Source organism: Rhinopithecus bieti, unplaced genomic scaffold (assembly GCF_001698545.2).
Source record: "Rhinopithecus bieti isolate Rb0 unplaced genomic scaffold, ASM169854v2 scaffold_14232, whole genome shotgun sequence".
In the NCBI taxonomy this organism is placed as follows: Eukaryota; Metazoa; Chordata; class Mammalia; order Primates; family Cercopithecidae; genus Rhinopithecus; species Rhinopithecus bieti.
Window position 1 is genome coordinate 2,232,752 of NW_016807906.1, and position 16,513 is coordinate 2,249,264.

General features: G+C 44.2%; 2 protein-coding genes across 2 annotated transcripts in view; one reads left to right on the top strand and one right to left on the bottom strand.

Moving 5' to 3' along the window:
- The window catches only part of LOC108537030 (ras-responsive element-binding protein 1), a 125,941-nt gene that overhangs the window by 17,121 nt on the left and 92,307 nt on the right, over positions 1-16,513 (top strand). The gene's annotated exons all lie outside the window — the stretch shown is intronic.
- On the bottom strand, positions 13,889-16,323 carry LOC108537019 (uncharacterized). Its single transcript, XM_017884138.1, has 3 exons — positions 16,159-16,323; positions 14,373-15,123; positions 13,889-14,250 (listed from the first exon to the last, which is right to left on the bottom strand). Exons 1-2 carry the CDS (start codon positions 16,321-16,323, stop codon positions 14,383-14,385), a joined length of 906 nt encoding a protein of 301 aa, XP_017739627.1. The 3' UTR covers positions 13,889-14,250; positions 14,373-14,382.

Below are 16,513 nucleotides of genomic sequence, written 5' to 3' on the forward strand. Positions count from 1 at the left end.
TCTCGGCTCACTGCAACCTCTGCCTCACGGGTTCAAGCGATTCTTCTGCCTCAGCCTCCTGAGTAGCTGGGATTACAGGTGCGTACCACCACACCCGGCTAATTTTTGTATTTTTAGTAGAGACGGGGTTTCACCATGTTGGTCAGGCTGGCCTTGAACTCCTGACCTTGTGATCTGCCCGCCTTGGCCTCCCAAAGTGCTGGGATTACAGGTGTGAGCCACTGCGCCTGGCCTTATTCCCCCCCGGCCCCACTCTTGTTGCCCAGGCTGGAGTGCACTGCAACCTCTACCTCCCAGGTTCAAGGGATTCTCCTGTCTTAGCCTCCCTAGTAGCTGTGATTACAGGCACACGCCGCCACGCCTGGCTAATTTTGTATTTTTAGTAGAGATGGGTTTCATCATATTGGTCAGGCTGGTCTTGAACTCGTGACATCAGGTGATCCACCTGCCTCTGCCTCCCAAAGTGCTGGGATTACAGGTATGTGCCACCGTGCCAGCAGAAGGACTGTTTGGAAACTAGTAACAGAATTACGTCTTGTGTGCTACCAACTCAGTAATAACTGACCTATCTTCTCTATTTACTACTACTATTATCATTGTGATTTTTTCACGGCAGCGGGGGTAGTTTCAGCAAAATAATAGTGAAAAGCAACCTGGATTAGGAGGCCAGCATTCTGGGCTCCTTTTTTCCCATCTGTGGAATATCGCCGTCAGCCACCCTGCATCAAGAACTGTTTCTTGACACCTGCCCCGGGTACCAGACTCTGGAAACACAAGGATGGGTAAAACATGGTCCCTGCCCTAAAACTCATCAGTGCCTCATAACCAGCAAGGACTAGTGGAGGGGCCTGCAAGTGGGAAGTGGTTGGGAAAAGAAGAGGAAGTGATGCTCTCAAATGTGCAGGGCTTGTCACGTGGAGGAGGAGGATGTGGGGAAGGGAAACGTCCTTCTAGGCAAAAAGAGCAGTTTAAGTACAGGCCCTGGAGTATGAAAATGCGAGGCTTAGTTGAAGACAGGGTAGGGCAAAACGTGGAATGTGACTGGAGGATAGGGCTTAGGCGTGTTGTGTTGAGTTGGAATGATGAGAGGTGTTGGCCCTGGAAAAATGGACGGGGGCTCCGTGGTGGAGTCTGTTGTGAGCCATCAAATGCTTTGGAGCAGAACTGTGATGTGAGCAGCTCTGTGGTTCAGAGAACTGTAACCCTTTAGAAAATTTAAGTCGGAGAGAAGGCAAGGTGTTTAGCAAACTGCAGTGTGAACTTGGAATTTGGTACTCTCTTTAACAGAATAACTTCTTCCTTTTTTTTTTTTTTTCACAAGAGATTTTTCAGCCCAGGATATGTGGGCTGCCTTCTGAAGCCTTGTTAAATGATAGTGGAAAGGTGGCAACATTTATTTTCAGCAAATAGAATTCAACAGTGTTTAGACTTCCCTAATTGTGTTGTACTAATTGGTACTTATTGAAGGTCATTAGAGTTTGGAATTCTTTAGAGGAGAGGGACTCATTTCTCAAAAATATTGAGGATGGATACTGGGAGCTGAACTGGGACAATGTATTTCCTAGTAACCACGAGTTTGGTGTGTCAGTTGGGAGTGACTGCAGGGTGGGACAGGGTGTGAGCAGAGGGTCAGCTAATTTGCTGTCTTGATGACTCTGTGGGTGACAGCTTTAGGGGCTGGCAGCATCTGGTGGAAATAGAATCTGTTCAAAAGGTGGAGCTGCCTTACAGCAGTTGCCAAGCTCGCTGCTCACCTGCAGAGCATGTGCCCTCATCTGGGTCACGGCTCTGCCCCTCAGATGTTCCTGGTCCTCTGCTTGGATCCACCGCTTTCACTGCAGCTGAAACAGCCAACAAAGCAGCATCATGTGTTCGAGGCCTGAAAAGTTAGAGTGGATGTGAAGGAAGTCAGACTGCAGGCCCCAAAGACAATTAATGGTGTAGTAATTATTGTAGAGGCACAACACTGCCTTGTACTCTCAGGTTTTCAGAGTCCTCTGGGGAAGAAATATGAATTTTTTATAGCCTGACTTTATACATTTCAAAGCTTGTACTCATGGACTAAGGGACTTGGATGGGAGGATTGTGCAAAATGTGAGTAGACCTCCTGTAAATTTGGTGGGTTGGACAGAACACGTACCTCAATCATTTTCATCACTGAAAACGGATTGTTTCATTTTATGATTTTCCAAATTGTTGGCAAACATTTTTTGTTTAGTTTTGTTTTTTAATGTGTTCTCACATTTGAGCTAGGATTGTGCAGGAGGAAGTAGGATTCTGGTAAGCTGAAGTGGAGCTTTGGGGGCACTGGAGGGGAGCTGGGTTGGGGACAGCATCTGAAAGTGCTGCCTTTAGTGGTGGGTTCAACCAGGGCACACTACTTAGGGGAAGCAGAGCACCATGTATGTCTCTGTGCATAATCATCTCAACAATCTCATGAGGTGTAGCTATTATTTTCCCCTTTTTACAGACAGGAAACTGAGGCTTAGAGATGCTCCTGTTTCTGAGATCATGTGGCCAGTGACACATGACCAGGAAGCTTTATGGCAGGCTTTAAGAGGAGTTGTTTGAGATCATCTCAATATACGGTGGTACCTGGAGAGTTTCTACCACTTGACTCAATTTGTTTGTCTTGGGGCCGGGCACGGTGGCTCACACCTGTAATCCCAGCACTCGGGAGGCCAAGGTGGGCAGATCAGCTGAGTTCAGGAGTTCGAGACCAGGCTGGCCAATATCGTGAAACCTCATCTCTACTAAAAATAGAAAAATTAGCCAGCTGTGGTGGTGGGCACCTGTAATTCCAGCAACTCGGGAAGCTGAGACAGGAAGAATTGCTTGAACCCGGGAGGCAGAGGTTGCAGTGAACTGAGATTGCGCCACTGCACTTCAGCCTGGGCAACAGAGTGAGAGACTCCATCTCAAAAAAAAAAAAAAAAAAAAAAAATTTGTTTGTCTTGATTCTTCTCAGTTTGCTTAGATTTGAGCATAACATGTTATTTGAATACTTCCAGCTTCATCTGAAATATCCTTAATTGAGCAATTGCTGTGTTTAGGATGCTAGGTTTAGGCATGGCGGAGTTTGGTGGTTCTTGCCTTTGGGGAGTTGACATTATGAAAGGAATTCTTATGCCATGTGGACCCTGAGCCAAGTTCCCATGGGAAGGCCAGGCTCACAGAAGCTCTTAGGAGTGGGTCTGCACTTCTAGGAAAAGCACAAATAGGGGCTGAGAGCCCAATGGGAAAGCAAGTTGGTTTTGAGTTTACAGAGTAATTTGGTGTTAAGGAAGGTGTCTGAGAAGATGGGTTGGAGGGATAGTGGGGTAAGGTGGAACAGTGGGGCAGGATTCGACCTTTTCTTCTTTAAGTGGTAGGGAGTCCAAAGTTTTTGAGTAGAGGCGTGACAGGCTGGCCTGCGTAGGCCTTGGAGACACCCTCAGCAGTGGGCATGTGGTTTGTGTGTCTGTGCTTTGGGTGGCTGCCGTGGCTTACTTTACTGTTTGCTTTTGGCCTGAGGCAGAGAGTGCATCCCATGGCAGCTGGTACAGGATGAACCGAGACGCAGCACCCAGGATATCTGAATTGCCTAAAGCCACTGCAGTGATGTACACACATAGGGAAGCTTTATTTCCGTACAGCCATGGACTTGTTGAAAAGCTGAATCACGTAACTCTGGCTTAATATTTGACTTCGTGGTTACCAATTCCAGGTGAGCCACCCTTCAAGAGGGGTAACATCCTGTTGTCAGAAAGGTGCGGCTGGGCAGCAGGGAACCTGGGTTCCACTTTAGCCCTGACATAGAAGGTTTTGGTTCATGTACCTTAGGTCTGGTAGGCCCCCTTTGGGTGCTTGTTTCCTGAACGGATCTATCGTGTTTATAATGTTGGTAGATGGGTATATATATACCGAGACCTCTGGTTTACTGAAGGTAGGGCCAAGAGCTTTCCAGCAGTCTGTTGAGTGGAGCCACGGGTCAGTCAGGACACCTGGCCCACAGCACCATGAGCTAGTGGACCTGCTTGTGGTCCCCGGTGTTGTAGTGTGGCACTTGAGCCCACGCTACTGACACCCCTCCCCCACCCAATTTTGGAGTCATGCTGAGTCTTTGCCTGTTGCTGTTCTCTGCCTCAGCTCAAAAGGAGACAAGGAATGCCTTCACCTGCCCTCATTGGGGGCAAGAGCAAGTCTGGATAAATGACTTTTACTGATAATTCCTCCAAATCATTTTTATCCTCCATAGCCGACACTCCTTCCTCTAAAAACCTGCAAAGTAGTAGTAAATCCCTTTCCATTCCTCTCCTTTACTCTTTCAGGCTTCTGGTAAAGCTGGGAGCGTCTGAAAGAGAGGCAACTGAAGCCAGGGCTGCCGTAATCCACACGCTCTGGACGTCACCCCGGGTGACTCAGATTTGGTTGCATTTGTCATTTCACAACCACCTGCATCTGATCCCACTGTGTGGGCAAACTCTCTGCTGGGAGTCTCTGCCTGGTGCCTGGTCCTGGGAGCATAGCATTCTTCCCTAGAATTGCTTTCCCCAGCTCTTTCTCTGTAGCTTTAGCCACGGGGTTCACTATGAAAGCTGCCATGCCTACCGTCCCCATTCACTTTTGTTAATAGTTATTTCTTTTTTTTTTTTTTTTTTCAAGATGGAGTTTTGCTCTGGCAACCTCTGCCTCCCGGGTTCAAGCAATTCTCCTGTCTCAGCCTCCCGAGTAGCTGGGATTATAGGCACCTGCCACCACACCCAGCTACCTTTTGTATTTTTAGTAGAGATGGGGTTTTACTATGTTGGCCAGGCTGGTCTCGAACTCCTGACCTCATGATCCACCCACCTCGGCCTCCCAAAGTGCTGAGATTACAGGCGTGAGCCACTGTGCGTGACCGTTAATAGTCATTTCTAAGAAGAAAATATGTACCATCATATGCCAGTCATGTTAAATGCTTTCTGTGCATTTTCTTCATAGTTCTCACAACAGTCCTATTAAATTGGTATAATTATCCTCATTTTGCAGATTTGGAAGGTGGCATTTGGGGAGATCACTCTAATCTTTTCAGTTACCTAATGTAATGTACAGGAGGCATTATACCTCTTGCAGTCTGTATTTCATCTCATTTAATCTTTGCATCAATTTATAAGTTCACTGTTATTTCTGTTTACAGATGAGGAAACTGGGGTTTAGTTTAAATAACTTGCCCAAGGTTGCTCTGGCTAGTTAGTGAGGGAGTCTGAATTCAAATCCAGGCCAGTGTACTCCAGTACAAGTGCTCTTCATCTTTTCACTTCTGCATTTGTTTAATAAGTAAAAATAGGGCTGACAAAGCTGATAGCTTCTCGAACTCCTGGCCTCAAGGGATCCTCCCATCTCAGCCTCTCAAAGTGGTAGGATTACAAGTGTAAGCCATCACACCCAGCCAAAGCTGATGGCTTCTATTGGATTTGCTTTCTAATGCTTTGTCCATTTTTAAATGGGGAAGAGAGGGAGATAATGTACTATAGTTTAAGCGCCTTGAGGACTTTTGTTCTTTTTTTTTTTTTGAGACAGAGTCTCCAATGTCACCCAGGCTGGAGTGCAGTGGTGTAATCTTGGCTCACTGCAACCTTCACCTCCTGGGTTCCTGCAGTTGTCATACCTCAGCCTCCCAAGTAGCTGGGACTACAGGCGTGCACCACCACTCCCAGCTAGTTTTTGTATTTTTAGGAAAGATCGGGGTTTTTGTGTTTGTTTGTTTGAGATGGAGTTTTGCTCTTGTTGCCCAGGCTGGAGTACAATGGTGTGATCTCAGCTCACTGCAGCCTCCGCCTCCTGGGTTCAAGCGAAAATTCTCCTGCCTCAGCCTCCAAAGCAGCTGGGATTGCAGGCATGCGCCACCATGCCTGGCCAATTTTTGTATTTTTAGTAGAGACAGGGTTTCATCATGTTGGTCAGGTTGCACTCGAACTCCTGACCTCAGGTGGTCCACCTGCCTCGGCCTCCCAAAGTGATGGGATTACAGACGTGAGCCACTGCGCCCAGCCGAGATCAGGTTTTACTGTGTTGCCCAGTCTGGTCTCCTGGTCTGCACTCGAACTCCTGACCTCAAGCGATCCATCCACCTGGGCCTTCTAAAGTGGTGGGATTAGAGATTTGAGCCACCACGCCCAGCCACTTTTTGTTCTTTTTAAGCATTTTATTCACTGATGCCTTCCAAGCACTTGCCATAGTGCCCGGCACATGCTAGGTGCTCAGTGAGTATTTGTTGAAGGAATGAATACGGGTTATTGGACCTGTTTCACAGGTGGCGATATTGACACAGAGCAGTTGGGTGTCTTACCCATAGGCATGCACCGTTGTTGAAAACAGCTTTTGCTCTTCAGACACAAATCTTTTCTGTTTTTAAACAGATTTTTTTTTTTTTTTACAAGTACAAAATGGAAGTCATTAGATCTAAGTCATGGGATTGTAGACTGTAATATAACACAATATAAATACCCAGTGTCTGGTATACAATGTAAACATTCAGTAAGTGACTCTGTTTGTTGTGGTTGGAGCGTCTTTTCTGCATGTGCCCTCATTTTGGGTAGGGTTGCCACACAGATTAGGAATGTTGAAAATTTGTGAGCCATGGAAACCTTTTAAAAACATGTTTAGTTAATCCTGTGTTTCTATCTTTGCTATACTATCCATCAAGCAATACAAGTAGTCAAATTGGTGAAATGAGTTCACATCTATCCTGGGCAAGTGGACAAGTGGTTATGACTGGCAAGATTTGATTAAATGATATTTGCATTTTCCCTGTTTACAATTGTAGAGCATGGCAGTGGAAGGGGCCTCAGGGAAGCATGGTTCGTTTCTTTTCCTTATACCCCCTTAACTTACAGGTAAGGAAAGTGAGGCCTGGAGAGATGCAGGGGGCAGGCTGGATGTGAAACTCTGGTCTTGCATGTCATATTCTCTTAGACATCAGCTCACCCTGCCAAATCCAGGTTCCTGAATGGGCTTGTATGAACACTTTAGTGGTGGAGCCACAATTATTCCTACTATGATGTTGTTAGCAGATTATATCAATAATCCACCAAGAGCCAAGAAATCAAAATCAGGACTGTGTAAACATTGTTTTTTACCCATCATAAAATGTTCTTAGCCAGGCACGGTGGCATACCCCAGAAGTCCCAGCCACTTGGGAGGTTGAGGCAGGAAGATCACTTGAACCTAGGAGTTTGAAATCAGCCTGGGCAACATGGTGAGACTCCATCTCTAAATAAGTAAAGGAATGAGTGAATGAATGAATGTTCTTATTCATTGTAGATAATAAGAAGGAATATGAGGACAAAACAAGTTATCCTAAATTAAGATAATAAAGTAAATAGTCCTAAGGTTTAAAAATTATTTTTCTCATCAGAATTTTAATTATTTCACTGCACATTTGCCCACAATAGAAGAATTATAAATGAACTAAAAGGAAAAAACACCTAATGATGCAAAAAGGAAAAGGGAAAGTAAAATTGTTTATGCCTACAAGTCAGAGATAACCATTGTCAATACTTTACTATCTCCTTCTAGATGGTTTTCTATGGATATATACCCATAGTACAAAAATGGGATTTATTGTGGACAATAAAAAAACCCATTTTTGTACATGTCTTTATACCATATGTTTTAAAATTTTAGTATGATATGACAAGTCTTTTTTGGTGCATTCAAATATTCTTGAACATGAAAGTCACATTTTGATGTGACATAATTTTAGGGGGCAGAGTCATAAGCTAATGTTTTAATTATTTTGCATTTCCTGGGCACTCACTGTGTGAGTAAGGAAAGGTATTCTTCTAGGTTACATGAAACCAACATAGTATTAAACTTTTTATGGTAAATTGTGAATACGTAGTTCATCAGAAATTTATTTTAAAGAGGAAAATACTGAACTGACAAAATGTGCTTGTTTATTTTTGGATAGCATGTGATCTGTCATCTTATTACCCCAAACACGTGAGGGTTACTGACAAAAAACACATTGAGCAGTTCAGAAAGTCCTTCCACTAGAGCAGTTCAGAAAGTCTTCCACCTGAGAGGAAGGTGTTTGTCCTCTTACGTGTTGTAGTAAATGTTAGGAATGATGTGATATGTCCTTTATCTGTGGTTGTGTTTTTATTGGATGTTTTTCTTTAATCAATGTTGTATTATTTGGACATTCTAGAGCAATTATTCCCGATCTTTTTAAACGTCTAAGGTACTCTTTTAATGTAAAAAATGTCTGGACCAAGTATGATTTTAATTATTTTTTTAGATTCTGTTGAGAAGCTCTAACGATAGAAAAACTCTATCAACATTTTAGTGGCACTTACCTTTATTAAATATAGCAGCATCTTCATACACTTGCAAAATAACAGTACATGTATGTGTAAATTGAATGATTGCTAGATGCTTGATGAGTAAATGAATAAGTGGATCCCTTGAAATAGCTCCCTGGAGGGCTCCTGCCCTAGAGGAAGACAGATCCTGCATATGTAACCCTAAAGTCTAATGTCAGGAAAATAATGATTAGACCAGTTCTGAACTTCAAGTGGAGTTCTGTAACTCTAGAGCTAAACGCCACTGTATGACAAGTTAGGAAGATATATTTTCTTCCACCTGTTCATACACTGAACGGTTTCCAGAGCAGCCCTTGATATCACCTCATTTTCCCCATCATTTCAAAGAATTCAATTGGGGAAGAGAATGCAATCAGCCAGATTGTGAGAAACATTTGGACATACTTTGAATGAATGAATGAATGTTCTTACTCACTGTAGATAATAAGAAGGAATATGAAGAAAATGACTCTCCCTTGGCCCTTTTAATCTACTGTGATCTATTAGAGAGAGGACTGGCTTTGTTAGCTAGGAGACTAACGTAAGGTCCTGAAGGCAAGCCCAACCTTGATTATGATTAAAATAGAAAAAGATATACTTCACACCTTGGTTTTTCCATCTTTAAATGGGTAGAATGTCTTCCTTGTGCCTTCTTAGGAGGTGATACGATGATACCCATGGGCAGCATTTTCTTTCTTTTTAATCAGTAAACGTAAACAAAAACCTTTGTAAGGATGGAAGCTATTGGAAAGTACCATACAGAGGATTAGGACCGTGAATCCAGGGAAATTCTAAGCATTCTGAAAGCTGCTTTTAGGCAGGGCAGCCGCCAAAAGACCAGCTGGTAGATTGAGACTTGTCTCAAAAACCTGACTTCATTCTCTTGTGGCTCCATTTTCCTTTTTTTCAAATGGGGTCTAGTGGCTTAGTTGTGGTTACTCCACAGTGATGCCTCTTTTATTGCTATTCTTATGATGACAACAGCATTCTTGCACCACTTAACTCTCCAAGATGCAGGCAGGGGAGGCAACTGCCTCATTTCTGATGTGCTTGCATTACCTACAGGAAAAGCATCCCAGTATTCTACCTTTGTCTGGGAGTTGGGGTTGGGAGCAGGCATTCAGTTTAAGTTTTATGTGCCATCCGTATATTTTCAAAAACATTTAACATGATCTTTATTTCAAGCTTTTATAGCACTTTCAAGTTGCGCTAGGGAAACTTCAGCAGTTTCTTAGCAAAACAGGTATACAGTAAGTATGGATCAACTGAGCCCAGGAAAGAATGGGGTTTGGGAAGATCACATTGTTTAGATTTTCTGCTAATACTAAAACTGGAGTTCTACTACACAGGCAGGGAGAATTTACCATCATGTGGTGGACCTGGTGAGAGAGGTGTCTTATGACTAAGCGAGTCAGCTGACCTCAGTTAAAGGGCTATGACCATCTGTACAATGGGACCAGTACCTCCTCCAACTGTTGGTCTCAGCTGAATGAGATTCCATGTCTGAGGAGTGATCAGGGGTGATGATGACTTTTGATGGAACTGACCTCACATCCACCAAGTTCGGGGGGGGGGGGGGGGGAAAACACACCAATTTATTTTAAGAATCCCAAATAATTTTTACAATTTTGATTTGAGTAGAAGTTTGATTTGAAGAGGGACTTCATCTGCACCTTCTCTCTTGCCTTTGTTTATTATACATGTCAGTAATGCCAGTATTTTAAAAAGTAGAAATGAGTTATAAATTATATCTTAAGGATTTTAGTTTGTTTTGGAGAACTGTTTAATTGGCTAGGATTTCTCCCCACTTTAGTAGCTTGAGATCCCCATGGCTAGGGAATATGGAGATAATAGTAAACAACTAAGCTCTTTGTAAGAGATGTTATTTATTTATTTATTTTTAAATAGAGATAAGGTCTTGCTATGTTGCCCAGGCCGGTCTCCAACTCCTGAGCTCCAGCAGTCCTCTAGCCTCAGCTTCCCAAAGTGTTGGGATTACAGGCATGAGCCACTACGCTCAGCCTAAGACATTATTTGAGGAGGAGGTCATGAATATATAATAAACCTAGGAGGAGTACAAATGAAAAGTTTTCTCTTGAACCTACATTTTTGAACAGGAGAAGAGGTGATTTTTAGGTATAATGGTGTGCAAAGTAACAAATAACAGTTTCTAAAGACATTTAAAATAATAAAGTATAAATATTTTTATTCAGGATGAACTGGGTTCTGAAGCCTGATGTTTTCAAGAATTCTTTATTATCAGGTGGCTTGTGAAAGCCCATCGTTAACCAAACGTGTTGTGTTTGCCTCAGAATTTCATTAAAAATGTATGCATACGTTCATATCCCCCTTATGTGAGGTGGCAGTGAAACAGAAACTTGATAGAAATATTGAGGAGGGGAAAAGATGAAGCCACCGTGGCACCTGGCCTCCCTCTTTCACTTCCCTTTCCAACTCTGCTCCTTTGAGATGTTCTTCGAGAAGATGGAGGAAGCTTTCTGGGTTTAGGGTCATCACCCAGGATCTGGCGACGGGAGTGGCTCAGCACTGGGAGTTCCCTCCACAAAGTCCAGAGCTAACTCGTCACATCCAGCTGCTGTCAGGAGTTGGGCAGTCCTGTCCCCTGGCTTTCCTGGGAAGGCCTGGGTGGAGGAGGCAGGAGCAGGCAAGGGACCAAGGGAGTACCTGCTAGACCTGATGCCTCCCCTTCCCCTGGGCCCCAGGGAAGGAGCTACCTTGTGGACTGGGGTACAGAGAATAGAGGGTTGGAATCCAGAAAAGAGGGTGGAGGGCATGACTGCAGTTACTGCAATTGTCTCAGGACAGACAGACCAAGCTCTGGTGCAGAAATTGTTTGTCTGTTGGCCTTTTCAGATGTCTGCATGCAGGAAGTGCCTTTGATAAAGTATGGTTTGCTAACATGAGTATGATATGCATGTGCATTTTTGGATGCCAAACACATAGGCAGATAAAACTAAGAAGCCAAATGCAAGATAGTTGTTAATGAATTGAAACTAGCCTAACTGGCTCCACTGTTGGAGTCATTTGCTCAAACTACTCCAAACTTTTGTTTGGTCTACCAAAAACATTAGTTGGAAAGGTACCGCATTAATTTAAGGCAGGGAAGCCTCCAGCACGTGAGAGTCGTGTCTCTCTCGGTGATGCTGGGAGGGAAGGATGGGAGATGAGAGTCATTTCACCGCCGCCTAGCTCCTCCTCTTCCTTTCCTTGCCCTGGAGTTGCAGCCTCAGCTTTCAGAGTCTCTTGCCTGGTGCTAGGCCCGGCGAGCGGTTGGATTTTAAGTATTTCTCAGTTATTTTCAGTATCATCAGTCATCACTTTCAGAGTTCCTTTTCTTTTTCAAGGGTACCCAGTCTAACTGTTTAGCTCCTTTTCAATAGCCCTCCTCACTCACTTATGCCCAGGCAGGAAGATTAATAATGTTAACTGATTTACTATCGCTGCAAAAAGCATTAGTTAATTAGACTTTTACACCTCAGTCAGATGGCATTAGACACCCTTTGTGCACTTTAACTCAAGGATGTTAAAGACCTAAATCTTTCAGAAAAAAAGAAAAGAAGGAAAAAGGACAGGCACTTTTCCAGTTTAAGCTGCATGTTGGTCCATGTTAATTAGGCATTTGTCCTTTAGTCTGGAGGTGATAGAAAATGCCAGTTACTGTGGTATTTAACTGACATCAAACTCCTGTCCAAATAATTCAGTTAGGCCCAGCCTTCTCTCTTAATTGGTGGGAAGGAAAACTTCGGCACACACCCAGAATAGGGAGGAAACTGTTACTTACGTTGAACATTTTAAAGTTCATTCTGAAGGATCTGAAGGACACTTGAATATTTTTTAAATTAACTATCCAGTTGAGCTTTTTAAAAACAGTTACAAAAGAATCTCCCCTAAAACTTGAGCTACCCCAGATGATTACGTTTTATAAGTCTTCAGAAAATGAAAGTTTAGTAATTGTTGTTATCCAAGGTCAAAGTGGTGGTTGTTATCCAAGGCTCTTATAGATTTATGTATCTGTTTGGCCCTGTTTTACAAAGTGCTCTAAAAATTGACAGTTTCTAGCTCACACTCATATTTCTTTATTAATACCAGAAATTCACAAATGGGTTAAGGCGCACCCAGCAGTATACACATTTAAAAATCACTATATGCTAGCATATTGGGACAAAAGTGACGTGAATATGATTGTTTTATGGGAGCAATTAGATGACACTTTTTTTTTGTTTTGTTTTTAAAACTAGTTGCTGGAGAAGGTAATCCTCTTTAACAAGAGTATAGTTTACCTTATGAGTTATGTAAAACAATTACAAAAATAATGAAAAGATTTTTTTTCTAATTAGTGGGTAGCCTTATTTGACTTTAAACCTTTACTCACTTTTGTGTATGTTTCTAGCCAAAGGTTCACACATTTGAGAGCATTTCCCTTTTAGTACTGAACTACTTTTTCGTGCACTGAATGAATACAATATGTTAACACTCCTGTAAGGCCCAGAATTGCTTGGCTGCCCCTTGCCCTGCCTGCCTGGTACTGGCTGAAAAGGTACCATTGTTTGTTCTGCAAACACTGAGTGATGTTTGTTTCCAAGGTGACTGGTTCTATTGCTGCCCTTTAAGCAAAGGTGGGAGGGGGGATGGGGGAGAGAGAAAGTTGGCTTTAAATACCTGAGAGCATCCTGTTCTGGGTACAGTGTGTGTATGTATATGTTTGTAAGTTGAAATTTTATTTTAACTGAGGTAATTGGAGAAAAGGGGATAGTGTAGAAATGGGAGGAAAAGACAGTAAGTTAAAAATATCAGTAGGTTCTGATATTTAACTCAATATACTTTGAGTGAATATAATGGTAAGAAATGTTAAAATTAAAGATCTGATTTGACTGAAGTTAACTGTTTACATTTGGAGTTGAGGGGAGAAAAAATATTTTGGATGATAACTGTTGAAATGTTAAATATATTTTTGCATGAAATAGTTCTTCAGCTATAACCTATGTGTAGTAGCTATTCAGACGAATAAATATTTGACAATATAACTGAATTGGTTATTGATCAGGTAGTTGGGCCTTCAAAAAAAGTATGAGAGAACATGAAATATAAACAGATTTAATTAAGTTCTGTAAAAACAAAATCTGTAAAACCATTTAGGCATATTTGTGTTCAGAATTTTCCAAAAAGATAAAATAGATTAAAAGTATCTTCTAATTGGTAGTATATATTGACTCAATTCATTAGACTTTGGAAATTTATATTTTATCAGAACTTTTAGATTCAGACTAGAAAAAAATTCCTTCTTGGTCCATTCCCCACCCACCCTTTTATTGTACATAGATGCTGTTAACAGAACTTTGCCTTTTTCATTCCTATCAGGTTTAGTACAGTTCATGCGCAGGTTTCAGTAAACATTAACTACTTTTATCAGAGCTTGCAGTGTGCTGAATGGTTAGCAAAGAGTGTACTGCAAGAGACAGATGAAAATGAGAGAGTCCAAGGTCACATGGATGTTGAATTTTTTTTAATTATTGAGAATTTAGGGGAAAGAACATCAGGCTTCACACTGTAAGTCTCTTTACGTGGGCCTGCCACATGGCTTCTTTGCCAGCTTTTGTATGTACTGAAGCTAAAACATTTGTTCTGATGCTGTGAGTGGCAAGGCAAGTGACTTTCAAACGTGGGTTTTTTTCTTTCAATTAAAAAAAGTTTTATTCAGGGCTGCCTTCTAGGATGAAAGATTCTCGAGGCCCCATCAAAGACATAATGTAACACTTATCATGGTGATTCTGAAGACTCCTTTGAATTTTATAGGGATATCCTTTTTTCCCTTTCTCAAATATTTTTCAGGATTGCTTTCTGATAATCTATTTCGTTTCTGGAGTTAGCACAGTAACTCGTAAACCAAGTGCTAAGATGAAATCTGAAACACAGATACAGAATAAACATGTTTTGAATATCATGTAATGTTCCCCATCTTTTGCCTATCATTTTCGAAAAACAGGAATGTGATTTGTGCTTATTTTTAGAGAAAAGGACACGAACATGTAAGAAATTACTGAGAAAAATTATTCTCCTCCTGCTCCTCCGATCCCATAGGTATTGAGGCCGCTGGGCCTTGCCTTTTACTCCTTAGCTGGACAGCGGATTCGGGATCTGCCCCTTGACGGAGGCTGAAGTGGAACGTTGCGGAGCTAGAACAAGAGTTGTTCCTTAGGGTGGTGTCCCTAAACTTGAAAGTGGACTTGGTCCTGCTCTCAGGTGGGCTTGCACGCGCCAGGCTTCGTGTGGTGGCTGGCGCGCGCCGGCCCTCGAGCGCCAGCGTGGGTGACCCGTGCCCCGCCCCGGACGGTCTTTTCACCCTGTTCTTTTTCTGGGGAGGGGCGAGGGGAAGACAGCGGGTGCCTTCCCTCAGAGGCGGGCAGCCATTGTGCCTCGGGAACACGGTCTGAGTAGAGTGGTGTTCGCACAGCCGAAGGCGCCCGGCTGCCCTCCCGGGGCCCCGAGGGTCTCTCTGTGCCCTCCTCGTCCGAGTGCGGCAGGCGAGTGCGGCAGGCGGGGAGTGGGCAGCCGACTGCCCGGGCTGGCCTGCGTCAGGGCTCCACTGCCGCGGGGGCACCCTCGGGCCGCCCCCAGGGCTCCCGCGGTGGGTGTCCGGTGAGCGGGTAGCGAGGCCATCAGTCAGGGCGGCGGGCGCCGATTGGCTGGCGGGGACCGGGCGGGGCGGGGCTCGGTGTTCGTTCGCGCTGGTGTTCCCCTGTGAGGAGAGCCGCGTCTTCCAGCGGACCTTGCCGCCCTTTCCTCAGCCGCGAAGGGCACGGCCGTTGGGAACACAACCTAATGAACAACCAGAGCTCTTCAGATGCCTTTAGCAACTCAGCTCCTTAAAAATGATAATAAATTCCTGTCAGGGAAAGATGAGAAGATGAGTGTGCTTGGAGCGAATCCGTGCCCCCCCACCTCCTTTTTTGGCCAGAGGGCATTTAGCCTGTGACCACTTTTAAATTTTCACAAGATTCGCATAGACATGAGCATGCCTACTCGCATTATGTAATTATTTCCCCAAATAAGTCCCCATTGAAACATTTGGCTTCCCTGATGGCTATTTCAGAATAAAAACATGGAGCAGGGTATTTCATGATGGGTAGCTCCAAAAACTTTTGTTTAAAAGAAGAACCACATATCTAGAAAATGCTCCTTAAAGCCTTTTTTGACGAGGAGGAGGAGTGCAGACACTGCCTGCGGCAAAGTGGACCTGGAAGGAGCGGGGCGTGTGTAGGACAGAGCCCAGGAGAACGGGCAGCCACCGCGTGTGTAGGACAGAGCCCAGGAGAACGGGCAGCCGCGTGGCCGGGCCAGGAGGCAGGGCCTTTCTGGCTCTTTCCGCAGAGGGCTGGATAATTGCCTCTCCTTTCTAAAAGGAGCCGTTTTTCTGGGCCGGGCACTGTGGCCCTCGCCCGTAGGCTCACGCCCGTGATTCCAGCACTTTGGGAGACCGAGGCTGGCGGATTATCTGAGGTCAGGAGTTCGAGACCAGCCTGGCCAACATGGTGAAATCCCATCTCTACTAAAAAAAAAAATACAAAAATTACCTGGGCATAGTGGCGCGCGCCTGTGATCCCAGCTCCTCAGGAGGCTGAGGCAGGAGAATCGCTCGAACCCGGGAGGTAGAGGTTGCAGTGAGCCAAGATCGCACCACTGCACTCCAGCCTGGGCTACAAGAGTGAAACTCCGTCTTTTAAAAAAAAAAAAAAAAAATGGCTGTTTTCTGAGAATGGAGGTGGAGGACCACACAAAACCCAATCAGTTCCTGTGGCTTCCACTTTTATACCGTCCTCCGAGAGCCGGCTCCCGTGCCTTTCCCAGCTGCGCTGCCCTTGGCACCACCGGGTGCCTGTCTCCCGCAAAGCTGGACGCCCTTATCTCCCCCGCCTGCCCTCAGTGTCAAGTCTCCCTCCAGGACGCAGTTTCTCGATGTTCTGTACTGGAAGTACATCACCGGTGAGGGCAGTAGGTCACTGTTTGGTAACCATCAAGCTGTTCCGGGTGGCTAAAGGTTGCCTGCTGCCAGGTGCCTTGCTGAGTGTGCCCTGTCTTAGTCTAAGACAGTTCGTGGGGTCAGTCTTGACCCCCAGCAGGCCCGTTTCATGAGCTGGCTCCTCTGCAGCCATGTGTTGGGCAGAACC

Coding starts and splice junctions, on each gene's coding strand:
- LOC108537019 (XM_017884138.1), bottom strand. CDS start 16,323: ATGTACTTCCAGTACAGAACATCGAGAAACTGCGTCCTGGAGGGAGAC. Junction 15,124..16,158: donor GAGCCGGCTCTCGGAGGACG/GTATAAAAGTGG, acceptor GGCTGAGGAAAG/GGCGGCAAGGTCCGCTGGAA.